This window comes from Tinamus guttatus, unplaced genomic scaffold, assembly GCF_059628265.1.
Source record: "Tinamus guttatus ecotype Peru unplaced genomic scaffold, ASM5962826v1 Tinamus_guttatus_pri_ptg000117l, whole genome shotgun sequence".
Classification (NCBI taxonomy): domain Eukaryota; kingdom Metazoa; phylum Chordata; class Aves; order Tinamiformes; family Tinamidae; genus Tinamus; species Tinamus guttatus.
The window spans coordinates 599,164-623,362 of NW_028288651.1; the positions used below are offsets into that span (position 1 = coordinate 599,164).

Sequence of the window (24,199 nt, forward strand, 5' to 3'; positions counted from 1 at the left end):
GAGATATCAAAAAACTGCAAGCATTATTTTAGTATAAGTAAATAGTAAAGCATACCTTCCTGGCTGCTCAACACAACTATGAACTTCTGCTTTGAAGCCCTCCACCGACCCCATTGCTTAGATAGCAGCCCCCTAAAAAAAAACCTCTGAAAGTATATAAAAATTGTTCATTTCCACAGTACATTTCATCAAAATCTCTCAGCTTTGTCCCAATAAATAAATCAGTCAACTGAATGATTCCAAAAACTGAGTGGTAAAATTCCTCAGAGAACCACCACCTTTGGTTACACAGCTACCTTCCTCCTGACTTGAAGCTTCTGAACTGTCCTCCTTGAAGTGTTCTGGTGCCTTAACCATCTTCAAAGAGGGCTGTAAGTTACCTGCAGAGAATAAAGTTTACGTAGTAACTTTATAGATCTTGAACAACTGGACAGTTCCTGAACGCCTGCACTAAACTAGGAGCTAGGGAAATGCAAGACTGAAGGCACTGTTTTTTATATGCCAATAATTCAAACATCATCTCCTTCAAAGTAGACCATTTCCAAGAGTAGAGGGTCTATAGAGATACTTCTATTTTGAAGAGAAGAGCATGCAAAAAATAAAGCTATGCTGCAATTTTAAAAGCTTGTCACTATGCTTACAATATTAGAAATATTCTTATTATATTGTCGTGGAGATTTTTCATTTTTCTGTGCTATGACTGGAAATGGAAGGAGATTGACTATACTAGAAAATTTTCTGTGACAGCTTATACTCCCCCATCATTAAATCATTCATCTGTCAAAGCAAACTTAATTTGGGCCAAAGGTTTCTAGTTACGCAAACACAGATTTGATGCAGACTTTTTTTGTTGTTATTTTTTGCTAGAAGGGCTGGGAAAAGAAACAAAGGTAATATTTACAGCTTTGTTGTAAAAATACCACTACCATGCCTTCGAAGAGGGCTAAGTATGGTAATGAATCTAACTCTAGGAGTCTACTTTGAAGCATTCCAAATTGGTAAAGGTAAAAGCATTTGAAAGCTGCCACTCAGAGGCTTGAAATGGTGATAGGAAGCTCCTCCTGAATAGTGTCCACATTAATCATACCAAGCACCAACCGACAACGCTTTAGGAGAGTTCACTGGAACCAAGAGTCAGCTCCAGCCTTAAGATTTGTCTAAAACAAAACATGATAAATCAAGCGGGAGCTAATTGTGTTTTGCTTACTGGAGCCATGGCAACATACATAATTATGCTTGTTCAATGTATTATTCAGCATGAGATCCAACCATCATTTCAGGTAGAAATGGCCTCCACTTGAATGGTTACTACAGAGAATGGAACACAAATTTCCATGTAGTTTTTACTAAAATCATATCTAAAGTGTTCAAATACTTCATGAATGAACATCAATATGTACCTGTTTCTGCAAAGATACACATTTTATCTCTAATAGTGACTCAAGACCAATCTAGGCCACTAAGCGCTTAGGTTTAAACATCCAGCTAGGAAAAATGATCCATTTCTTAAGGTACACTTCTCCCCACTACTTTCACCATTTTCTGAATAAGCCAAATTGCAATTTTAAGTATTTAATCATGCTGTAAAATAAGGTTTCAGAAATACCAAACATGAAACCCAGAAAAACATAGTGATCATTAATAACAATAATAGAAAAAATGCATATATACACAGAAGTTGCTCAATTATGGTGACTTTGGCAAAGGATAGAGTGACTACTTTTTCCTTAGTACAGCCTGCACCATAGAAAGCATAACAAGCTATCTCAGGCAGGTCATCCAGTCCCCCTTCTCAAGGGCAAAGCAAACATGCTTAAGTTTATTACACTATTTAATTGTCCTCTCCAAACAACTGCTTAATATCTAGCCCAAGGTCAAGGCCTGAACACAGTACTGGGCTCTGCAGTTTCTTCTTCTGCCCTCCCACAGCTCCACCCACCTGCACCCAGACTCCAACCTGGGGGAGTTTGGTAACCCTGGATCAACGAGCTGGGGAAGGCCTCACCTCAGGCTCCCACCTATGGGCCTGGGAGTTGCTGAAGCTGAGGCCTGTGACTGAGGTATGTGGCTCTTGCACTTGGGGCCTCGCTGCTCCTCACCCCGCCAGTCTGACCTCAGAGCTGCCTCATCACTGCAGACCCGTATACTGTTCGCTCGTGCTGCCCCAGTCTTGCTCCGCACTTCGAGTCTGTGCCCTCTCCGAGAGGGCCCGGCCCCACTGTGCTTCTCATCTCCCTTAGCTCCCAAAACCTCCCTCCGGCACCCAAGCCCTCTGCACAGCAAGCTAGGTCCAGTGCTCTCCCTGCGGTCCAGACAGAACATTCCCATTCTGGCTCTGAGATGTTTGAAGACTTATCTTCTAGCAGTCTTCTCCATTCTCTGCTTAAACAACTAAGCTCCTCATCCTATCACACACATTCAAGATCTGACAAATACTTACGGACTTTTGTGCACCCAAACTGCCAAAAAAAAACTTGCAACCACAGTTTCACCAACACAGAAGAAGGATTTCATACATTCCACAAATTATTTCCAATTTACGATCCCACCATAATGTTGCTTCCTCCTGAGGAACTGCTATGTATCAAACCTTCTCTTCTATCCTCCCCACCCTGCAGACACTCTGCTTTGCACAAGTGCAGTTGAGTCTATTGCCACAGAACCCTGCACTGGTTCTTTCTGAGACCATTTCTCCAACTTGTCAAAGTTTGGTTTTTATTGCAATCATGTATATCAATTCATTTGCAACTTTTTCCTAATCAGATGTAGTATACAGACTAAAATACACAGATCCTATATGACTGGCCTGTTCAGTAGTGCGAACTTTCCTGGACTTTGGAACCTATTTCCTCATCATGCAGCCTTTCAATGTAATCAGCAAGCCAAAAGTTTGCACAATAGTAAATTCCTGCCAGTTTCACACTCACTCTGAACTTCATTGGGTTAACTTGCTCATTAAACTGTCATACAAGACATACCAAAAAATCACAAGATGACATCTACAACTTCTCCACTAGACACAAGACCTTCACCGAATCACAGAAATAAATTAAGCATATTTATCACAAATATATGAAATCGATGTCAGTGCCATTCCTCCCTTTTCTGCCACGTGCTTATAAGCAGTCTGTGTGAAAGCTGTGACTTAACCAAAACACAGCTGAGACCTTCTGCAACTTGGAGACTATACTGCCAGCTGGTCTCTTAGTCATCATACAACAAGGAGTGAAAGAAGAAAAGTTTCATCAGAAACAAAGGTTGCGACCCAACACATCCTTACAAGGAAGCCAGGCCTGGGCTGCACAAGCAGTTTATAACCCACAAGCAACAGGTACACCAAGGAAATGGACTACAGGACCAACTCTCTGAACAAGACTCTGTGCGCTCTGCAGGCACAGCTGTCATTTGTGTCCTGTCTACCCAAAACAATGTTAATTTAAGTATCAAGACAAACACTTATCTACAAAAGAAACCAAATAAAAAACAGATGTGATTTTCTGGGGTCAGCTCAAGCTTTTTGTTCCAAAGTTTACAACAGCAACATCGATAATTTTCACAGGATTCAGAACAGCAGCAGTAGGTTGAATACAAAAAGCGTGAAGGAAAACCTATATTTCTTTTAATGCTTTGAGCTTTTAACTGACAATTTTTAAATGCTCAAAAATATATGGCTTGATATTCACTTTCTCTTCAATACCACTAGCCCACCTGGTGGAATGGTAGTCAAGTCAGGGAAATCTGAGCCATTTAGAGATTTGCATGCACTCAACTCATTATTATCTATTTTAGCAGCATGATGGCAGAGAGAAGAACGAACAGCCCAAGCTGATGCTCCCACTGCGAAAAGCATGGCTATCTACTGCTGAAGCAATTATTCACTGCTCCTTCTAGAGTTCACATGGGAGCAGTAGAATATAATGTAACGTGAATAAAGACAAATGTAACACAAGCAAACAGAGTAAGACATGGCAGAAAGAACAGCTTTTAGAGAATCTCTTTGCTACATAAGCAATATTAAGACATTTCTTACTGTGAGTATGCAAAGATTCTGATGAAATTGATTGGAAGAAGTTGTACACTCTCTGATTCCGCAGAAAAGCTTGTGATGTATTTGAAAATAGCTGCCTGAAATTAAAGTTAATTTGTTACATTTTAAGTAATATTCTGTTTGAATACAAAAAAATGTTACCATTTACAAAAATAGCACCATTTAGGAATAAAATACATACTTCCAAGAGGGTGGAACATTTGAATCTCCACATTTGGTACACACAGTGGTAAATGCTAAGTTGTTCAGAGCTAGTGCAATGTTGTGCTACAGTCAGTACAAGAGATAAAGATGATAAAGGTTTTGTTTTTAATTAAAAATTTTTGGACAATCACAGTTTGAATATTTTAAGCATATATAACGTTAACAAAGAGGAATATGGACCAGTCAGAAAATCACTGGACCTTATATTTTAACTTTTTTTTTTAATTGAGAATATGTTTAATTTCTCAAAGTCAGACACATGTTCCTTAAATATATTATTTAGTTACATATGAAGTTGTATTCATCTATAATGTCACTATTTGAGTTTTAAGAATAAAGGCTAGGATTCTCATTTTTTTTCTGGTCTGAATCTGTTCAAGAGGTCAGTGACAATTTCTATCCGCCTCAAGTAAGAAAACAGGCCAGAAATGAATGGTTTTGAAGTCCTGTACCAAGTTTTCAGGTTTTGCTTGTCATTAAGAACCACCCTCTTCTATTTGGGGATGTGGAGGAGCAATTTTGGTAGTCAGGCATATTGTTAAGACCCTAAAATAAAAATAAATCTACCCTGAACAGACATTATGAAGAAAAAAAAACAACAATATACCAATGCTATTGTCAAAAGGTTAGCTATGCATTCACACAGCATTCCAGAATAGTCACAACAAAGTTTGTAAAATGTAAGTTATAGTTTCATATTATAACATAGTTGGAGAAGTACAAAAGATCCCCAGCGAATCACTTTGGTTTGCAATTATTCTGCAATGAGGCTTTACAAACATCTTCTGTTATAGAAATGAATTCCATTAATCAATCCCTATTTAAACAGTTTGTTTAAGAACTAAATGTTTATTAGTCAAACTATTTGCACAGACGTATTTTTTCGCTTGACAATCAAGCCAATAAGGAACTAACATCACTGGTCAAAATAAAAGCAAATTGGGAAGCAGGAGGTTGAGGCACACAGAAGCTTCTATAGCTGAGATACTGAACAAAACCCCCAAACCTGAGAAGGTTCAGTCCAAATGCCTCCAGTATGCAGAGCAGCAGTTTGAAAAGCAGTCTTTGATTACTTTAATATGTGCCCTAACTCAAGAGACACTCTCCTTAAACTGCTCAATAATTTAAGTATTTTAGAACAAGGTTAAGCAAACCTTACAAAAGGGAAAGAACTTAACAAAAGATGCCCATAATAAACAAACAAGGCACACTCAGATCTACATTGCTGTTCTTAGAGGATTTGACCCACTTGTCCTATATCCCAGCACATGTCCTAATCACTAGGTAACAGGTTATTAGTCTCCCTGCTATTTTCTTGCAACTCTGAAGTGCATTTAATTTTATATACATGTTTTATTATGAATGTTCAATCTTTTCTGAATTATGTTGTGTGTCTCACTCTATCCTGTCTTAAAATAAAAACATAAACTGTTGGAGATGCCTAGTTTTAAAATATATCACCCTTGTGCGATGCACGTGGGACCTTTGCTGAAGTCATTTCCATACAATGCTGACACAGGACAAACATTTTCCTAACTGTTTATATCTTTTAAAAAGTGCACGCTCCTGAATTTAAATATCAGATTCTCAATTCTAGTAAGTGTTTTAAGTATCTATTTCCACATTGCCTTCAAATTTCTCTCATGAAGTGTGTCCGCATAGCAGAATTTCCACTGCCCCTCAAAGTCAACTAGTTTGATCACTGTTTCAGTGACACATTTCAAGTAGTTTGCTAAAATATTTACCTGACTATGGGCTCAAGATCAGCATGCCTTCGTTCTTCCCTCTTCTGAAAACCCTGATTTAGTGCTCTTAAAATAGTCTTGTCAAATGCTTCAGAAGACAGTTCCTTTGGAAGCTGAGAAAACAGGTTAAAAAACGTCAACTGCTCATTTTTCATATTCAGAATATTTTTGTTCATCAATCTTTATACCTTTTTGCAGAGTGTTTTGTGATACCATTCCGGTTAGAATAAGACAATTTGCACATTAAGGCACAACAAATAATCGTAAATCACTTTTGCTAAATGAACACCGTGTGGTAAATCCTCAAATCAAATTCAAATGTATGAAGCTTTCAGAACTTACTTAAAATAACAAAATTCAAAAACTGACCAACACTACGTTCTTTTTCAGTATTTTTACAGCTTTTTTGTATTTAATTCTGTAGAAATCTCACACAAAGAAATCAAGTCTGAAAATAATGTAAAACTTACTAGGAAAGACTGATCGCATACACTGCGACTGATCACTCACCACATCATATAACTAAGTTATTTCACAGAAACAGGAGTAGAAAGGAGACTATTTCAAGTTTAAAAATATAGAATGTTTCAGCAAGCAATACTGAGATTACTCAATAGCAAGACCCTCTCTAGCTGTTATTTACATTTAACTTGAAAATTTATAAATTATTGTGACTCTTTAATATCAGTCTATCAAAGTGAAGCCTTCTGACGTTCTCATTCAGAAAGAAAAAGAAAGCAAGGAAATGTCACTCCTATCTTCAAAAATGGCAAGGAGGAGAATTCCAGGAACTACAGGCCAGTCAGCCTCATTGTAATCCCTGTAAAGATGGAGCAGCTCATCTTGGACAGATTTTCCACACATATGAAGGTGATCAGGAGTAGTCAGCAGACATTCATAGGGCAGAAATACCATCCCGACAGCCAGGGCATGTGGTCTGTCTGGATTTCAGTAAGGTTTGACACCCAAAACATCCCCATGTGCAACCCCAGGAGAACTGAAAACTGGCTGAATGGCAGAGCTTAGAAGGTCGTGATTAGGGGCACAGAGTCTCAGTGGAGGCCCAGAACTAACAACACACCCCAAACCCAGGGCTCAGGGCTGGGTCCAACCCTGTTCAACTTATCCTTCAGTGACCTGGGCGAAGGGCGGGCAAATCTGCAGATTTGCACGTGACACGAGACAGAGAGGAGCGGCTGATGCACCCAAGGGCTGCGCTGCCGGTATGGGACCATGGACAGGCTGGAGAGAGGAGTGGAGAGGAACCTCACGAGGTTCAACACAGGCAGGGGCAGGACCCTGCCCCTGGGAGGCCCAACCTCTGGCACCAGGACAGGCTGTGGGTGACCTGCTGGACAGCAGCTCTGCCAAGGACGAGCTGGAGCTCTCGGCAGACAACAAGTTAGCCAGGAGCCAGCAAGGGGCCTGTGTGGCCAGCAAGGCCAATGGACTGTGCTGGAAAGAGCGTTGCCAGCAGGTGAAGGGTGAGGTGACCTTTCCCCTCTCTTGGGGAGCCCAGGGGGGCAACATCCAGAGAGCTGTGTCCACTCCAAGACCACCCAGCACAAGAGGGACAAGTAACTACTGGAGCGAGTCCAGCAAAGGGCCACTAGGATGAAGGGTCTGGAGCATCTCTCATATGAGGAAAAGCCAAGAGGTCTGTTCAGCTTGGAGAAGAGAAGCCTGGATGGAGGAGGAATCTTATCAAGGTGTTTAAACACCTGAAGAGATAGTGTAAGGAGAATGGGAACAGGCCCTTCTCAGTGGTGCCCAGGACCAGAGGCAATGGGCACAAACTTAAACACAGCAAGTTCTGTCTGAACAGAGGGTGACTGAGCACTGGAATAAGTTGCCCAGAGAGGTGGAGTCTCCTTCCCTAGAGAGATTCCAAAGCCATCTCAATCTGGGCAGCCTCCTCCAAGTGACCCCTCCACAGCAGGGGCCCAGACTAGATGATCTCTAAAGGTCCCTTCCAACCACAAATATTATGTGATTTTTTTTTTTTTAAAGCTACCTTAGTAAAGCACATTGCAACATTTAAGCCAAAAGTATTTCCTAAAATAAACATTTTTCACACTTCTGATTTCCAATAATAAAACACAAGAGTACACAAAACCTGATGTAATTAGTTCTTTGTTTTGCTAAAGAAAACAGGTGCAGTTAAAAGAACACAACCATAACAGCAATGCTGTTCCTCAAGTTAAAGGCTGTGCTCTTTCTAATCCCGTTAACATCTCCCATCAGTTACCATCAAGAGCACTAAGGAATTTACAACAGCATCTTCCTCTTGTGCATCCGAAATGTATTTAATCCAGAGTACCAGCTTAGTATTAATATTGCCGGAGGTACAAGAGCAAAGCGCTGTCATTCTTTCACTGAACGAAGCACTGCTTATAAGCAGACACTATGTCTAATGCAGGCAACGTACAGCTGGTAACGTACAGCGGATGAACTTGCCGTATCTGCACAGACACTGTTAGTACCATGCCATTCCCTCTGAAGTATATTAGATATAAAAGAGGATAGGAATGCTGAAAACAGTTTTTCTTAATCAACCACTTCATTTTTAATATTATCAAGATAACCATAATTAATTTTAGATTGTATAGAATTTAAATATATATTATGTAAACAGTAGGTGCTATCAAAACATGCCTGTTAACAGGTCTCATTAAGGCTCTGAATAGCAAGGGTTTTACATGTAAAAACTGCCACAATAGATAGAACCCAAAACATTAGAAACTGGCAGTGAAGCACACAATTCAAGGTCATTGTATTCTTGGGGCCTACACACGGATGCTTCTCCTGTTTTCTGAAGAGTATGTACACCCCCACAGACGCACGTGTAATGCATGCATGTCGTCTTTTACTGAAGATGACGATGATAAAATTACAAACTATGATGTTCAAAAATTAAAAATAACGAATGGTTCTCCACAGATCATCCTAATATGGACACCGGTAAGCAAATAAGCAGTGCTTGTACCTATATTTTAACTCCATGGTTAATATTAAAAATGATATTTTTATGGCAGTTCGGTTAAAACCATAGGTATATGAACAGTCTGAGATGAGCCAGACCCCACTCCTTGCTGGCAAATACCACAAACCCTCTATTGAGCTTCACCTATCAAGCTGCTCAGCATATTCTGCAATTTAATATCATGATATACACGATTTAAATGTTCAATGAAATTTTGAGGTACGAGACTCTAATAGCATGCTTTTGTTTCTGCAGTTACATCCCAGAAATCATTACATCCTAGAACCTCCTCTATTACTTCGGAAATCCTAAGTCTGGCATATATCACTACTTTTATACTGCAATACATACTTTTAGCAGGAATTCCTGAAGCTCCTGGTGCGTTTTTGTTACACATGTCACAGAAAGATCCGACCAGGTTACCTGATAAGGAAAAAGAATAGAATATGGAAAATTACATATTTATTTTCCTAAAATCATACTAGTTAGTGGATTTTAATAATCCTATAGTTCTGACCACATCAGTATAATATGCAACACAAGCAGCTAAATAAATACTGGACGAAAGAGGAAACAGGAACAGGAAAAACTGGACGAATACTGCACATGTTCAAAGACACGCACTAATTTTGAACATACATTTTAAGATCACCATTTTAATGATATTTGTGGATAAATATGTCAGGGTAAAATTCAAATGAATGCAAAAGAGTCCCTGATGGCTGCTTAGTGACTCCAAAAGATAGTGAATAGCCTGCATAGTTACTTGTATCAAACAAAAGTTGTTATCTCCAAAATCTAGGCACCAGAGCAAAGGACTGAAGGTTAGATATACTAGATAGTTCAGCACATCGTTATCATTAATAAAAAGAGATTTTTGAGTCATATTATCTATAAAATATTTTTATCTACCTCATGCTGGAATCTTACACAGTCATATAAAAGTTGCTGCAGGGTACAATCCATAAGCAGTGCTGCAATTTACTTAAGGAATTACTCAAGAACAAACATTTTGTTATATTCTTGCATCTGCATTTCAATAGCTTATTGTTCTGACACAGCATGCTGGTAGTAAAACAGAACCCTCATGTGCATATTTTGAGGAAAGCAAAGATGTAAGCTTGGCTAGATGAGCACTGCCTGGCTTTAAGCCCACCTCTGAGCTTAAGATTCCCATTACATGCATGGGAAAATCCTGCTAATGTAAGTGTACATGGCAATTTATAAACATTCATTTACTCTAAGGAACTGATAGGATAATGTTAACCACCAACTACCTTCAATTTAGATCCCAGAAAGGCCTATTAGCTGCTATTCTTAGTGACCTGAGATGGGAGGCTATGATTTTAACTCCTGTTACAATTTTAAAAAGACATTGCTTAGGGAAAGCCACACAGATGAGAAAAGGAAACTCTTCCCCAAAGGAACTAATGTGGAAGAGTTTCAAGTTTACTCAAATGCTTCTCAAAATATCTCCCAACATTCTCTCTTTAATAAAGAAATTTAAAACCACTGTCAAATCCATCTACATGCTAGCTTCCCAAAAGAGTTTTGTGACCTTATTTAAATATTAATAAAGTATATGGGCATTCTGGACAAACTTCTCTTACCTGCTAGTGCTTCTTACTTAGCAGCAAGTTTATAGCTTACTAGGCAAAAGAATCTGTGATAAAGTTCAGATGTTTGGGTGATTTAATTTTTAAGAATTTGAAGACTAAAGGCAACATTATTATTGCATTGAAGAATTTAAAATAAGTTTTAAATTAAGGCTTGATTTAAAATCAGCTGGCACTACTATACTTTAAAAATAGGAATAGAAATGTAAATTCAACTCTCATTTCAAGCTTCTCCTAACTCCACAAAATACAGGATTCTGTCACCTACACACACTCAGAGGATAAAATAACAAGCTCCACAATCAACAGAAAAATCTTCATCTTAAAATAACGTATTTAGCCTGCATCCCCAAAGAACTCCCAGGAGCCACCTCAAGCAGCCAGCTACCATGTTTCACGCATAGAAGAGACAATAGTAAGATTTAACTATGTCCAAGGTATATTACCAGGTTCTTGTATCTAGTTGCCAAATGACTCACAAGGTTAGTCAGTCCTTGCTAAGAAAACTACTGCTTTGACTCAGTTACAGCATCACTGCCAACAGCCTTGACAGCTATTTAGATCTACAGTGTTTAATACCAGATCTCAATACTTAAAAGTTTATTTTCCAAACCAGTAGCAAGCAGTGTTTCAGATTTGTTTAAAACTCACTGATGTGTTGCCTCTAGGTACTATCAGGTATAAAGAATATACCGGGTATGCCTTCAAATTTGTGGGTTTTAAGTTTGTTCTTCCATTTTTCTTTAAAAAGAGAAAAAAAAAAGCAGCTTTAACAGAAGTCACAAGAGCACTTCTTGTGGCAAACAATCACGAAAGAGAGTATCATGAAAGATCCTGATAGCCATACGACCCTGAGCAGTACATAGCTACAGACACAAGAACGGCACTCCTATGCCACTTTAGGAATGAAACTACAATTCTTTATAATGTCTGCCTCAAACCAACAAAAGCAACATTTCTTCAAGTATTTTCGAATACCTGGCTGCAGCTGGTGCTTTTTACCTCCCCAACTTATGCCCACAAGAGCAGAAAACACCTGCTCTGCATGAAAAGAAGGAATCCAAGAGAATTATACAGTAACTTCAAGAGTCTCTGAACAGCCTAATGCAATTAAAAATTGCAGTTAAAAATAATATCTTCTGAGCAGGCATTTAAAACCAAATTGTATCTACCTCTGCAATTCACAGAAATCATGAAGACATTTACAATTTTGGCAGTTATTTGCTTACTTTGAATGTGTATTCCAAGTGTTTGTCAGCCCTTTTTCTTGGTACTCCTTTCAGGGTTATCTTCTCAATGTGTACAGCTAAAAGAAAAACAGTTTACAGTTTATGCTAAAATTGCATATTGAAAATGCATCCCTTTACCTACCTATTCTGAGAATCACCATATGCTATTTACCGACTCTCACAACCCCACTCCTTCTCAGCTGCTATTTTACTATAACAAACTGCAGGGGGCAGGGGGAGCCACGTTCTCCAAGTACTTTTCTGGCCTGACTACAACTGCTTCATTGCAAATCATGAGAATCTGAGCGTTACCCAAGAGCTTACTTGGGCCTAACGTCACATACACAGAACAACAGGCCTTGTAATTGCTACAAGCAAAAAGACAATTAAACAAAGTTAAATTGTGTTTCTATTCCAAGAAGTAACAAATGCTCAAAAGAGCCAGTTACAGTGTCTTCCATCTCCACACTTCTGAAACACCAAGTAGCAGTGAGGGTAAACTATGACAGAAGAACCAGGTTTTTGAAAGGCATCAAGGTGGAAGACATTAATCATTAGGAAAGGCTTGAAGGAGACAGAAGTGAACATCAGCAAACAGAAAATGGAGGATCAGGGAAGTTACTGCCATCACACTGTAGAGAATGTTCTTAGATTGAACTGAAAGGGAGGCAGGTACTTCGAAGTACTTGAAAGCTCCTTCCCCATAGTCTACTGTATTTAAGAACAGACAAATTCTGGCTTTAATTTCTAAGAAATGGTACTGCAAGGCTTTCAGGGTCTGGGGATTTTCTTTGAGGGCAAAACACTGTTCAGACAATATTCTTCAGAAAAATCATCACGCAGCTGAGATGAGGTTTTCATTCCTTTGTTCTATTCCTCCCCTAAGAATTCAGTAGAATTTTATTCCTCTAAAATCATTAACTCATTTTGAAATGCAAACAATTTTAGCTAAAACCATTCTTTATCAACGCAACGCCATCAATTCTTCCCTTCAATATGTTTGAAACATTGTTTTTAATTTCTGCTGTCTTACCAGATGACATTTTCCTCTCAATATTTAACTGCACTTTTGCATGGGGTATATGGAGAAGTATGGCGTCCTGTGTATGCTTGCTAAAAAGCTTATTCTTGCAGATAAGCTAGATAAGAAGGAAATTAGCTAAAGTCATGCAATTAATTTAAAATGTTTCAAGTATAAAAACAGAATCCTCATGTAAACACACCAGTCGGTTTGCATTTAGCAATTAAAGAAGATTCATTATTCCATAACCAAAGAAATCTGAGATGAGCCCAGGATACTAGGTAAAAGCATACATCTGTATACCATGAAAAATCAAATGTTTAGTGACCTTAATTTTTACAGGTCTGGTGTAGACAAATGCGCTGTTAGAAAAAGGAGCAAGGCACAATACTAGTTTTGGCTCACTGAAGTTTCTTAACAATGTTAAAATGCATCTCATCAGCTAATACTCTTAAGGTAATAGAAACCTGGTTCCCATGACTTCAGTTGAGAATAGCTCTTTAGCTTTTTTGTTTTGTTTGCTTTTAAATATTTAAGCTTAGTAAATTAAATACAACAGATAACTGCAGTGTTGTTGCTGTACAACCCTATTTCCGGCTTCAATAGGCTGCTTTAAAACTCTTTCCATAATTGAATTTTAAACAAAATGTTTTCACATGCATGCCAATACGGAGTCTTACACCTCTAGATCTACTTTGACAAACACATACATTCAGTGTCACACATATATGAGTAACACTGTTTCCATCCAAACTGTCAGTTAAAAATTAAAAAAAAATAAATCAGAATTGAGAACAAAAAAATGGTGTTTTATAATCAGAGCTATTTCTAACCAGATATATCAGAACTGAGAATAAAAAACATGTTTTATCAGAGATATTTCTAAGCCAGTGATGAGCTTTCTGTAGCAAGAGCTCCCTTTCTGTCATGTATTTATATAGCAAATATCAAAAAATCATTCTGAACTTTCACTGTTGTTTCTAACTATAGTAATAAGAATACTGAGTAATATTTAAGCCCTTTGTTACATTCAATTGCTCAACTTTTCTGTTCTTCTCTTACATCATTCAAGAGTGTTGCTAATGATGGTCTCTCTTTTGTGTTTCTAATCGGTGAATATAGATGCTTGGCACTTAAAATTCTCTAAAGGCATTTGAAATTGGCTTGTTGTCTGTAATCGGCTATAATCTTTGTCTCCAATTTTTGCAAAGGAATTAAAACTCTAAAATTGCCTGCCTTGGAAGTGTAATTAAACCTCTGCAGTATGGACAAAGGGACATTCATGAAGACAAAAATGAAAAACAATAGTTTTTCCCAAATTGCCAGCTCTTCACTATCTGTGGGACAGCATAGGCTAATTTTGACTGGAGAAGGGATTTGCTAAACTTGTTGGAGAATAAAAGAATAAATCTCTTCAATAATGCTCATTTATTCCAAGAGAAAAAACTGTATTGACAATTGTATAGAAGAGTTCCATTTGCCCTTCTTCTCCCCAACAGAGCCAAAAGATGACTTACTGCTTGGTTTCCTACAGAAAGCCTCACACTTCTCCAAGCTCCGAATCTACCGAACCCGCAACATACGTTTTTTCTTTTGTGTTTAAGACTAGTCATAAAACTGAATCAAACAGCAAAAGCTATTCACTGCTTCACAGTATCTTCATGTTTAGTTTTTCTTCAAAAAGCAGAACATTAATACAATCCTGTTAAGCTTTCTTGAATTCTCTCAAATGCCATCTCTCTTCTAGGAAGAAGCCCATTTGCAATCAACTTCAGTGCATGCAGTCATTACCAGTTTGCAACTTGTGACAACTTGCAATAATAGACCAAGTAGGTAGCAGAGAAGCTTTTACGCTTATCCATCATTGCATTTTCTTATCCGGACAAATGAAAGATTTCTACCACTCCAAAATGATGAACTTTCAAAATAAAAAATAGTAATAATAAAAAAGAAACCTCAGACTACACACCTTCTCGCTGAGACCTACGGGAAGCCATCTGTAATCCATCATGAGGTGCTGTGGTTCGTTCCAACAAACTGGTCTCGGTACTCGACATGCAGTCACTATGGGAAAAGTCACTCTAAATTGAGGAGGAGGAGGAAGAAGAAAAAAAGAAACTTTAGTACATATTATCCAAGCTTGCTCTTAAAGACAAATCTTTAAAAAGTTATGGGTGAATAGCCAAAGTTTTGACAGCGGCCAAGTAGCACTCATCAATTAAGTTTCAATGTCTCATTAATCTTATTTTAAAAAGAGGAGGAAAGGGACCTTTAGAATATCTCAAGGTGGATAACTGAAGATTAGCTCAGAATTTCAATGCTAATTTACTGTTGGTATGAACTCTTTCCAGTTGTAACCTGTGAAATAATCTGCTCACTGAATTCTAACATACTCTTCCCAATTATATTCATGTCCTACATCTTCAACTGGCCAGCCCTGCTCTTCACATATCCTCTTTATTCTTTAATCCCAAATTTACCAAGTGCAGGAATATTACGTATAGGCCAGTGTCATGTGAAGTATGTTTGCATTATGGCATTCAGGATAGTTAATCTGTTTTTCCTGCCTAGAGGGTTACTTTGAGCCCACGATTTGTTCTATACAGGAAATCATAAACAAACTGCTTGGCAGTCTATCATGACATATGGTCCAAGCAGCCAAATCTATGCTCCCCTTACTAGCTAACCATTGAGAACACAAGCAGCTGCCGCAAACACCATTTCTTCCACAGAGAAAAGGACCAGACTGAAAGCTCAACCTCCCCCCATTTGCATGCAGACTTCAAAATTAAAGCCAAGAGGCACTACTGTGTTAATACAATGCCCTGTGAGGGGACAGAAAGGAATTCAGAGAAGTCAAATTACCAATAACTGATCTCTCAGCGTATGAAAACAAGGAGCAATCTAAATAACGAATTATAACCTGGTAGAAAAGCAATTGAATTGCTTTTGTTCTAGCACCTGTATCACTCCTTCCAAGTTGAAATAAAACATTAATGTATTATTTCATGTGTTCTTCTGTGACTGCATCACTGACTGCATCACTTAAAAAAAAAAAAAACTCTCTGTCCCTGCCCCCCAAAAAACCAACCCCCGCTCAGAAATATTTTAAAATCTGCAATGACTTCAAATGTAACTGTTCTTTCCAGCTGACTAGTAAAATCGCATGTTTCCAGTAAAATACAGCTTACATTAAAAAGAAACATGCCTTACAGCTTACTTTAAACAGATGCCTTAAATCATGCCTACAGCTTACCTTAAAAAAACCTACAGAACTAGGAAATACCAGTAGTTACTAGTGAGTTTCTGGATCAATCTATTTTAAGTGGGGCACTTCTTTTTACTTGTAACAGGCAGTATAATATGTGAACTCTTCCATTAGAAGACTTTCATAGAAGATGAGCAGAGGAAAAAGGTAAAAATTCAAACAGTATTCTTATCATATTGAAATATGGGAAGCACGAGATTCTGGAAATAAGCACCAGAATATCAATGAGAGATTTCTTTTTCTTGATGAGAAAGACCAGCAGGCAAGTCTGTTTATCTTGTTTGGTACTAAGGGCTCAAGACCAGCACAACAGGCAGTATAGATGTGTCAAAAGTTTTCAAAAATCCCTTGCAATTTTTTTAATTCTTCTGACTTTTAAAGATGTCTCAACTACAGCTTGCTTGACTTTCCTAAACCACCTTTAAAACAGCTATCTTGAATAGAAACGTGGCAACCCATTAGAGTATAGTATGCACAAGTCATTTAGGATCTGCATGAGTATACAGGCAGCAAGCATGGCCTGGGCTTGCTGCTAATCCAAGTTTCATCACCACCTCTGCAACAGCAGCACTAAGTTAATTAAGAGACACATTTATGTGCCTCTGCACTGTACTACAGATTGTCTGAGGAACTGACAAACATTTTACTATTTCATCTAATTAAGTATATACTTTGTGTTCTACACTGAGTGTTAACAATTTCAGGTTTCAGATCAATCTGACTTTAAACACAGAACATGTTTTGCTTCCTCAGTATAAAACCTGCGCCAATCTCTAGTCATTCAGTAGAGTTTCTCAGCAAACTCCTCTACTGACGAAAGCATCACATCATATGTCAAATTTCTAATAAATTCTGATCGTAATATCGAACTTGAAATGAGGAAGGACACCAATTTTAACAACTTTAGGGGTTTTTAAAAGGAGAAATTTTGAAATTTTGAAAGACTTTCATATGTAAGATTTCCTGCAGTAAATTGTTCTGCTGATAATGATTAAAATACAGTGAAGAAAAATGTGAGTGGTCCCAAATGATTTTCCAGATAATTAATTTGGTAATCACACAAATCTCTCGGACTGGTTAGAGGATTAACTACATTTCTCCTTGAAAGTGAAACAAGGTGAAAGCGCACTTTAAAAATTGCCTGCTCTTGTGACCTAGGACAGTTTTGTAGCTGAGACATCATTCCTCATAGGGCTAAAAGCAAGTACTATACTAAAGAAAACACCTACCACCTGAGGTGTCTTTATATTCATAGGAAATGGGCACCAGATGACCCAAATTGAGTGCCATGCTGCTCAGCAAGGATATTGTTCTGTGCAACTACTGAGCAAATCTCAGCTAATCTACACATAGCAAATGTTCAGACTCTGCATTCTGTTAGCATAGATAGCTGAACAAGACATGCCATGCTGGTATTATTTTAGCAATATGTAATGAAATTTGCTACTGGATAACCTGCTAATGGCCATGAGCAAGTAACCGAAGTGCACAAATACTCTGATGTTTATCCTGCACTTCTATGAAAAAACTAGTTCCACATCCGCTCTCCTGAACACTGGTTCAGGGCAACCGCTTAGAGCAGTTGGGCAGCTTAACTAGTTCTACATACCAAAATATGAAAGCTTATTTCTCCATAAGACTTCAGTAAAACTAAAAGAGAGCACTACTTAGGCTTGCATGCTCTGTACATGTAAAAGCATTGACACATTATTCCTATATTTTTGTAGACATCAGAATTAGCTAACAAGAAAAGGAAGAAGGCATCCTTGAAAGTACCAATATATAACTCAAGACACACCATCAGCTGCAGCATACAAGCCTTAAGAGAAATGTGAGCAATGACAGAAAAATCTATAATAGATCTGATGCCAGATTTAGGAGCAAGGTCATATGATCTGATAAACCCAGTCCTTACAACGCACCACCCCTTACTGCCTCACAGCTACGGAGCAGCTTACAAAGGCCAAGCATCAGCTACTAGGAGGTCAGCTGAAATGGCACATGTACTCATGTGTTGCTGAACCCTTCCGTGATGACAAGAGCAACAAGAAGGAAGTCCTACTCCACACTGCATGGAACAACATGAGCCACACTGCCACTTGGCAAGTCCTGCTGTTGTTTGGATGTTGGGATAGAGCAGTCATGCTACCCTACACTTAAATAGAATGTAAAAATACTGGGTGAAAGTGGACCCCTAATGCTTCAAAATTAGTTTAACATCGATAACTGTTGATGAAACAACTGTCGGGGACAAAGGGTGTGCCAACCTCTAAAGCAGCACTACTAATTTAAACTATCAAGCCCTATGACAAAGCCACTCAAAGAACCTGACCCATCAGCTACAGCACTGATTTACAGCATGGGAGGAATACAACATCTTGTGTTTGCAAGAGACTGAGCAAGGGCTTTTAAGTTTCATCTGCATTCATTTTTTTAGCTGGACTTAAACAGCAATTTCAGTCCAACCTATCTAGCCCATGACAGAAGTTGAGAATTTGAAGGTAAAGCCAGTGGTGCAATAGACCAGCTCATGTTAGTGCATTCCCAGTTGGTTGCTAATCCAGCAACTTTGTATAACTTGTTATCATTGTCTACTCAGTGCATAAGAATAAAGCTACCTGGATGTTTTAGTTCAGATTTATGTACATCTCTTAGCCTGTCCTCTACAAATTTTGGTTTCTAACAATGTAAGTCCTCAAAACTTATATCATGGACATTCATCAAACGCTGGAGAAAGTGTAGATATTTCATGATCAATTACAGTTAATGGAAAATTAACTTTGCGTTTTCTGTGACAGCTTTAGCTGAACACCGATACGGTAAACAAAGAAAGCAATAGAGACTTAAGCAGAAGGAATCCTATAGACTTTAGTGGTCTTCCAGATACAACACCTTACAGCTGTTGCCTCCGTCCTCTTTTCCAATTCTTTGGATTCAGGCATAGCTTGACAACAACAAGTCAAGCCCAAATATTGTGAAGCCATGGCCTCTGCTTATCTAATGCAAGGATAACTGAAATGGAAAAGAGTAAGCAGCTGATCAACTCTCGTATAAAGAGACTCAGGCAAGACTGCAAACTTTGTCTTCATCTGTCATAATATCTCATAATTAGAGTTGAATATCTAAAAGAACTCAAAGCAGTGAAAATTTTTACTCTGCAGTTTCCTGGAGCATTAACACATACATTTAGACACAGAGCTCTTTCCTTTTAGGTACTGCATCCATCTAGTTTGAAATTCCTTTCCAGAAGGCTCCTAATAAGGTTTCTGGAAACCCTTAGCTCCAGTTTGCAGCTGGAGAATTTCCTGCTCAGGACAAGGGTGTTCAGATCACTGAGATACAATGTGTTCTGATTCTTTCAGTATGTAAAACAGCATATACAACATCAGTATTTTCCTGGAGCATACCCCCTTTCCACCATATTCACCAGCCACAAAGTAACATTTTTCTATTTGTCTCCTATTTAGCCAGGCTCCCAAAGCTAAGATTTCCTTTATATTCATCTCTATGATATTTAAAGAATACATACCAGTATGCAGAGGTTTCAAAATGGGATTATCTGTATTTTTTTTCCTCCCAAACACATCTCTCTCTTTCTAAAATTAAGTCTAGTACCTTACTCTGCTGCAAGTCACTGAAGATCAATCACAAAAACAAAACACACTCTTAATTTGCAGACAAAATGTCCTATAAATAGATTCCTACTAAGCAAAACACTCTGTAAATAGAAACTTTTCCTTTGTTTATAAGTAGAGACTTTCTCTGAAAAGAATCCAGCAGCCAGCTAATTACAATACTACTCAGCAAACCATTATCTTCATGAGATGGCTTGTTTCGATAGAGTCCTGGTTCCATTGCTGTCCAGCATGCCTGACAAAGTGCCCCAGTGTCAAATGCAAGTCGAATTATGGCAGCACATGCTCAGATCCCCTGCAGGATCCCAACAGCCTAATCCTAGATCTTTAAGACAGGTAAAATGGAGCGAAATGGACAATGAAAAGGAGCAGCTTTGATGCTGCATTTAAATAAATCTAACGAGCACAAAAGTTTAGCTATGTGTTCTATTTCTTAAATGCAAACATGGTGTGCAAAAAGAGTAGACCTTTTGCACACTAGTAAGTTTATGTTTTATGGTTATGGATGTGAATATTGCTAATTTATTCTAACACATTAACTCTAGATTTGGAATTCAGATTCAGCAATGCCCAATGCACCAATGGATCCTTTAAACTACCTCTTCCTTTAAAAGGCTGCAAATGGTATCAAGCGTTTTCTACTGTAAGTAAAGAGAAGTATTTCAGGACTATTTCCTAAAGACGCATACAATTACAAGGCAGCACTACCTCTGCTCATGCCACTCCTGCACTCTTTCCTGCAGAAGCCTCTGAACCTACATGCCAGTTTCAGGCTGAGAGGTCTCACTAAGACACGCGGCGTTCCTGCGGTCCCGTCAGAACCGCGATCACTAAACGCGACCGCTCCAGGGCCAGGCCGCACGGGAAGCCCCTCCCCCGCCCGCTCCCCCGCGCCGCGCGGAAACCGCCCTCGGCGCACGTGACGCGGCGCGCAGGCGCCGCCGCCGCCATCTTGCGTGGGGGCGGGCAGTGGCGGCGGCCGTTACTCGCGGCGGGACCGGGCGCTGCGCTGCTTAAATAACACGGGCTAAGGGGGCATTAAAAAAAAAAAAAAAAAAAAAAAAAAACGTGGACACCAAGCAGGTTTAAAAGCAGGCCCCGTTCGAGGGCGCTGCTGCACCTGGCCAGACGGCTCAGCCACAGCAGCAGCCGTCCAGCACTTCCTCCACCAAGGCCCCAGGGAAGCGCCCGGCCCGCAGCTACCTGCGCGCCCCGCGGCCATTATTTCCCAGCAGAGGCGCCGCTGCCTTCGCAGCTTAACCTCTGGGAAAAAGAGACAGAGCTGCCTACAGCAGGGTAGAGTTTCAGCCCTGCCCAGACGATGTGATGTGGTTGTTCAGCCAAGCTGCTCTGGGTCTCTCTGCGTTCCCTCACTAAGCAAAACCACCACAACTTGGACGACTGCTTTTAAACCAAGGCCAGGACTGCTGCACAAACCAGACTTCAATTCCAGTAGTCCATGAGAGTCTGAGCTCCCAATGCATTTGGTGGGACACATGGAGCACTTGCAACCCGTGTGCTAGTTTTCAGCGCGTATGTTTCTAGTTATTAGCACTTTAAACACAGCAAGAACAGTGTCCAGCCTTACCACTTCCTGCAATCCAACCCTCTCCTTCAGAGAGGCTTCCAGGATTCGCTTTGGTATAGCTAGACTTGATGCTAGTTGGGAAGCCAAAATAAACACTTTTTGGAGTTGTGCTATGCATTCATTGTGATTTCAGTACCATAGCATCCACCCACTAGTTTACGACCTGCCAAATGTGCTTTGGCCTTTGAATGATACAAACATTCACTTAATGTATTTGAAGCCTTAAAAATTCATTCCTGTCTCTTCTGTGTAGTCCTCAAAAGCATATCCTGCCTTTACCAAACAGAGAGAAATTCCTTTAGTACTGCAGGCCTTACAGTTAACAGGTTTTTATAGGAGTGGCTGAATTTCATAGCACTGTAAGTAAGCTGAAAAAAAAGATAGATTTGTACCTTTTTCTGTTAAGTACTCAATGGAAGTCTGCCGTGTTAAGCTTAACAGCCCATTTGCCTTATAAATATCTATCTTCCAAGCCCTTTGCATGAGAGGCCATCTATAGATCAGAAACCATGGAGCTCCAACATGATGACTAGGTTGCATAAATATGCGGCAGGTTTTAAAAGAAGTATCAATCCAAAAGGCAGGAATGGATGCCACTGGAAAAAATATCAGTTTATATATAACTGCAGCATAGGGGAACACACCAGTGCCATCTCTGGAGGCCGTTGTTTCTATCCTCTATGAGAGCCACCTTCCATCAACAAGTGGCACTGCTGCTTTCAGGACGCACTCGGCTGTCTGCTGACTGCCAACCTGAAATTAAGCTTGGCCCCGAAGACAAGCTCCAGTTGCGGCACTTGAACTTGCTCCTTCAGTACAATGACTACCACCTACTCCCAAAGGCCTTCAGCCATCTTACAGACAAGCGTGGCTTTTTGGGGAGCCAGCCTCACAGCCCTCGGCCCTTGATTAGAGCCCCACTCTAAGCAGAAGCCTTGTTTATACGGGAGAGCGGGTGCCACAGGAGAACCGCTTCAGCACGCTGCGCTGTTTAACCCACCACAGACAGCCTCCTTAAGCGCGTGTGTTTCCTAGCTCCTATAGTGGGGATTTCGTAAGCTCAGCCAGGCTGAGGAGCCACATCTGCTGCTCCAGCGCAGAATCCCAGCCCAGGCATGGCTCTAAGCGGCACCCTCACATCCCGCATGCGAGTGAGGCAGGGCCTGAGCGGCTACGCTCCACAGCACGGCAGCCTGGGAAGAGAAGCCCCCTCCCCACTCCGACTCCACAACGTCATAGCTGGCGCCATTACGTCAGGAAATGAGATTCCAATGGGGTCTCTGCGCCTGCTGGGAGGAGGGGAAGCTGCAATGGGCAGCCAGGAAAGGCTGGGCGGTTGTGGGGGGTGCAGGAAGGGGGAGCTGCCTGGGGCGATGGCGCTGCGGGCACGGAGCGGGCCCAGTGTTACCTGCTGCTGTGCTCGGTGACGGGCACAGGCCGCCTCCTCCTCCCGTTCCTCGCACAGGGCCCTCCGCAGCCGCTCCAGGTGCTCACGCAGGGTGACGCGCTGGTGGAAGGAGAAGGCCGGGTGCAGCGAGGCCATGGTGAAGAGCAGCAGCAGCTCCTCCTGCGCGCCGAAGCCCAGGCCCTGGGCAGCGGGTAGCGTGGCCTGGCCATTCTCGCTGCTGCCGCCACCATCCATCACCACCAGCACGTCCTCCTCTCCAGTGCCCTCATCGTTGGGCAGGCCGTGCCGCGCTGGGCAGCTCTGCAGGATGGAGTCCACCTGGGGCAGGAGGCGGTGGAGGCGGCTGGCAGCCTCGCGGTTCTCGGAGCCCAGCAGGGCCAGGTAGACGATGAGCTTGGAGCGCACGGCTGGGTCGCGGAAGTCACCGAGCTGCCCGGGGTCGCTGAGCCCATTGGCCTTGGCCTCCGAGTCACGGAGGCAGTGGTAGTCTTTGCGGGCCAAGTCCTCGAGGCAGGAGCCCAGGAAACGCAGCTCCAGCGGGTTGCACAGATCCAGCAGCCCCACCATGAACTCCAGCCGCTGCGCCGAGCCCAGCACCAGCCCAAACCACTCGTACACTGTCTCCTTGTCAGTGCGGGCAGCCGCCGTGCCGGGCCCGCTGCCGCCAGCGGCCGTCACGACGGGCGGCGGGCCCGGCCCCGGCCCGGGCCCCGGCCCCAGGCCGTGCAGCTGGCTGGGCCGCTCCAGCCCGCAGCCCCTGCCCGCGGCGGCGCCGCCCCGGCCGGGCGCGCGGGGCACCTGCTGCAACTGGAGGTGACAGTCCAGGGCCGCGCCGGGCTCCTTGAGCCCCAGCGCTGCCGCCGCCGCCGCCTCCTCCGCCGCCTTGTGGTTCGTCTGCTTCAGCGGCAGCTTCATCTTCAGCATCCTCGGCTGACGCGGGAGGCCCGCGAGCATCCGGCGGGGCCCGGCGCGCCGGGGGCGCTCACGCGGCGCCGCTCATGCTGCCGCGGCCCAGGCGGCGCGGTAGAGACGCGCGCGGCGGCGCTGGCGGCGGCAACGGTCGCGGCGGCGGCGGCGCGCGCGGGGGGAGGGGCGTGCGCGTGAGGAGGAGCGGGGGGAAGGGCGGGGCGGGGCGCGCGCGGCGGCGGCTCCCGCGGCGCTTCCCCTCCCCCTGCCCCGCGCCCCCGCGCGCGCTCCCGGGGCGGCCGTTGGAGTCGTTGGGGCGGGGAGCCGGCGCCGGGGGGAGGGGCGGAGAGAAGGTCCGGCGCGGCCTATCAGGGCGCGGTCCGGCGCCGTGACGTCAGCCCGCTCAGCAGCGTGCGCCGCGCGGCCGGCCCCCCCCCGCCAACCGTCGTCCCGCCCGGCGAGGCCTGGACCTACGGCGAGCCCGGGCCGAGCCGCGTCCCCGCGGCGCACGGTGCCACCCCGCCGCCTGGCCCCGCCACCCCGGGGCG

The 24,199-nt window shown here is 42.0% G+C and overlaps 1 protein-coding gene across 5 annotated transcripts in view; it reads right to left on the reverse strand.

Annotated features, from left to right (window-relative positions):
• ZCCHC2 (zinc finger CCHC-type containing 2) overlaps window positions 1-23,709 on the reverse strand; it is a 39,846-nt gene extending 16,137 nt beyond the window's left edge. For 3 of the 5 annotated variants that reach the window (XM_088521329.1, XM_088521330.1, XM_088521328.1), the window contains exons 1-7: window positions 22,746-23,709; window positions 14,816-14,927; window positions 11,826-11,902; window positions 9,332-9,403; window positions 5,998-6,110; window positions 4,031-4,125; window positions 297-380 (exon numbers count right to left, since the gene is read on the reverse strand). In XM_088521329.1, the coding sequence (XP_088377455.1) occupies window positions 297-380; window positions 4,031-4,125; window positions 5,998-6,110; window positions 9,332-9,403; window positions 11,826-11,902; window positions 14,816-14,927; window positions 22,746-23,699 (1,507 nt within the window). In that variant the 5' untranslated portion in view covers window positions 23,700-23,709. The remainder of the gene's footprint in view (window positions 1-296; window positions 381-4,030; window positions 4,126-5,997; window positions 6,111-9,331; window positions 9,404-11,825; window positions 11,903-14,815; window positions 14,928-22,745) is intronic. The other 2 variants (XM_088521332.1, XM_088521331.1) reach the window with 1 other exon arrangement.
• Between the last annotated feature and the right edge of the window lie 490 nt (window positions 23,710-24,199).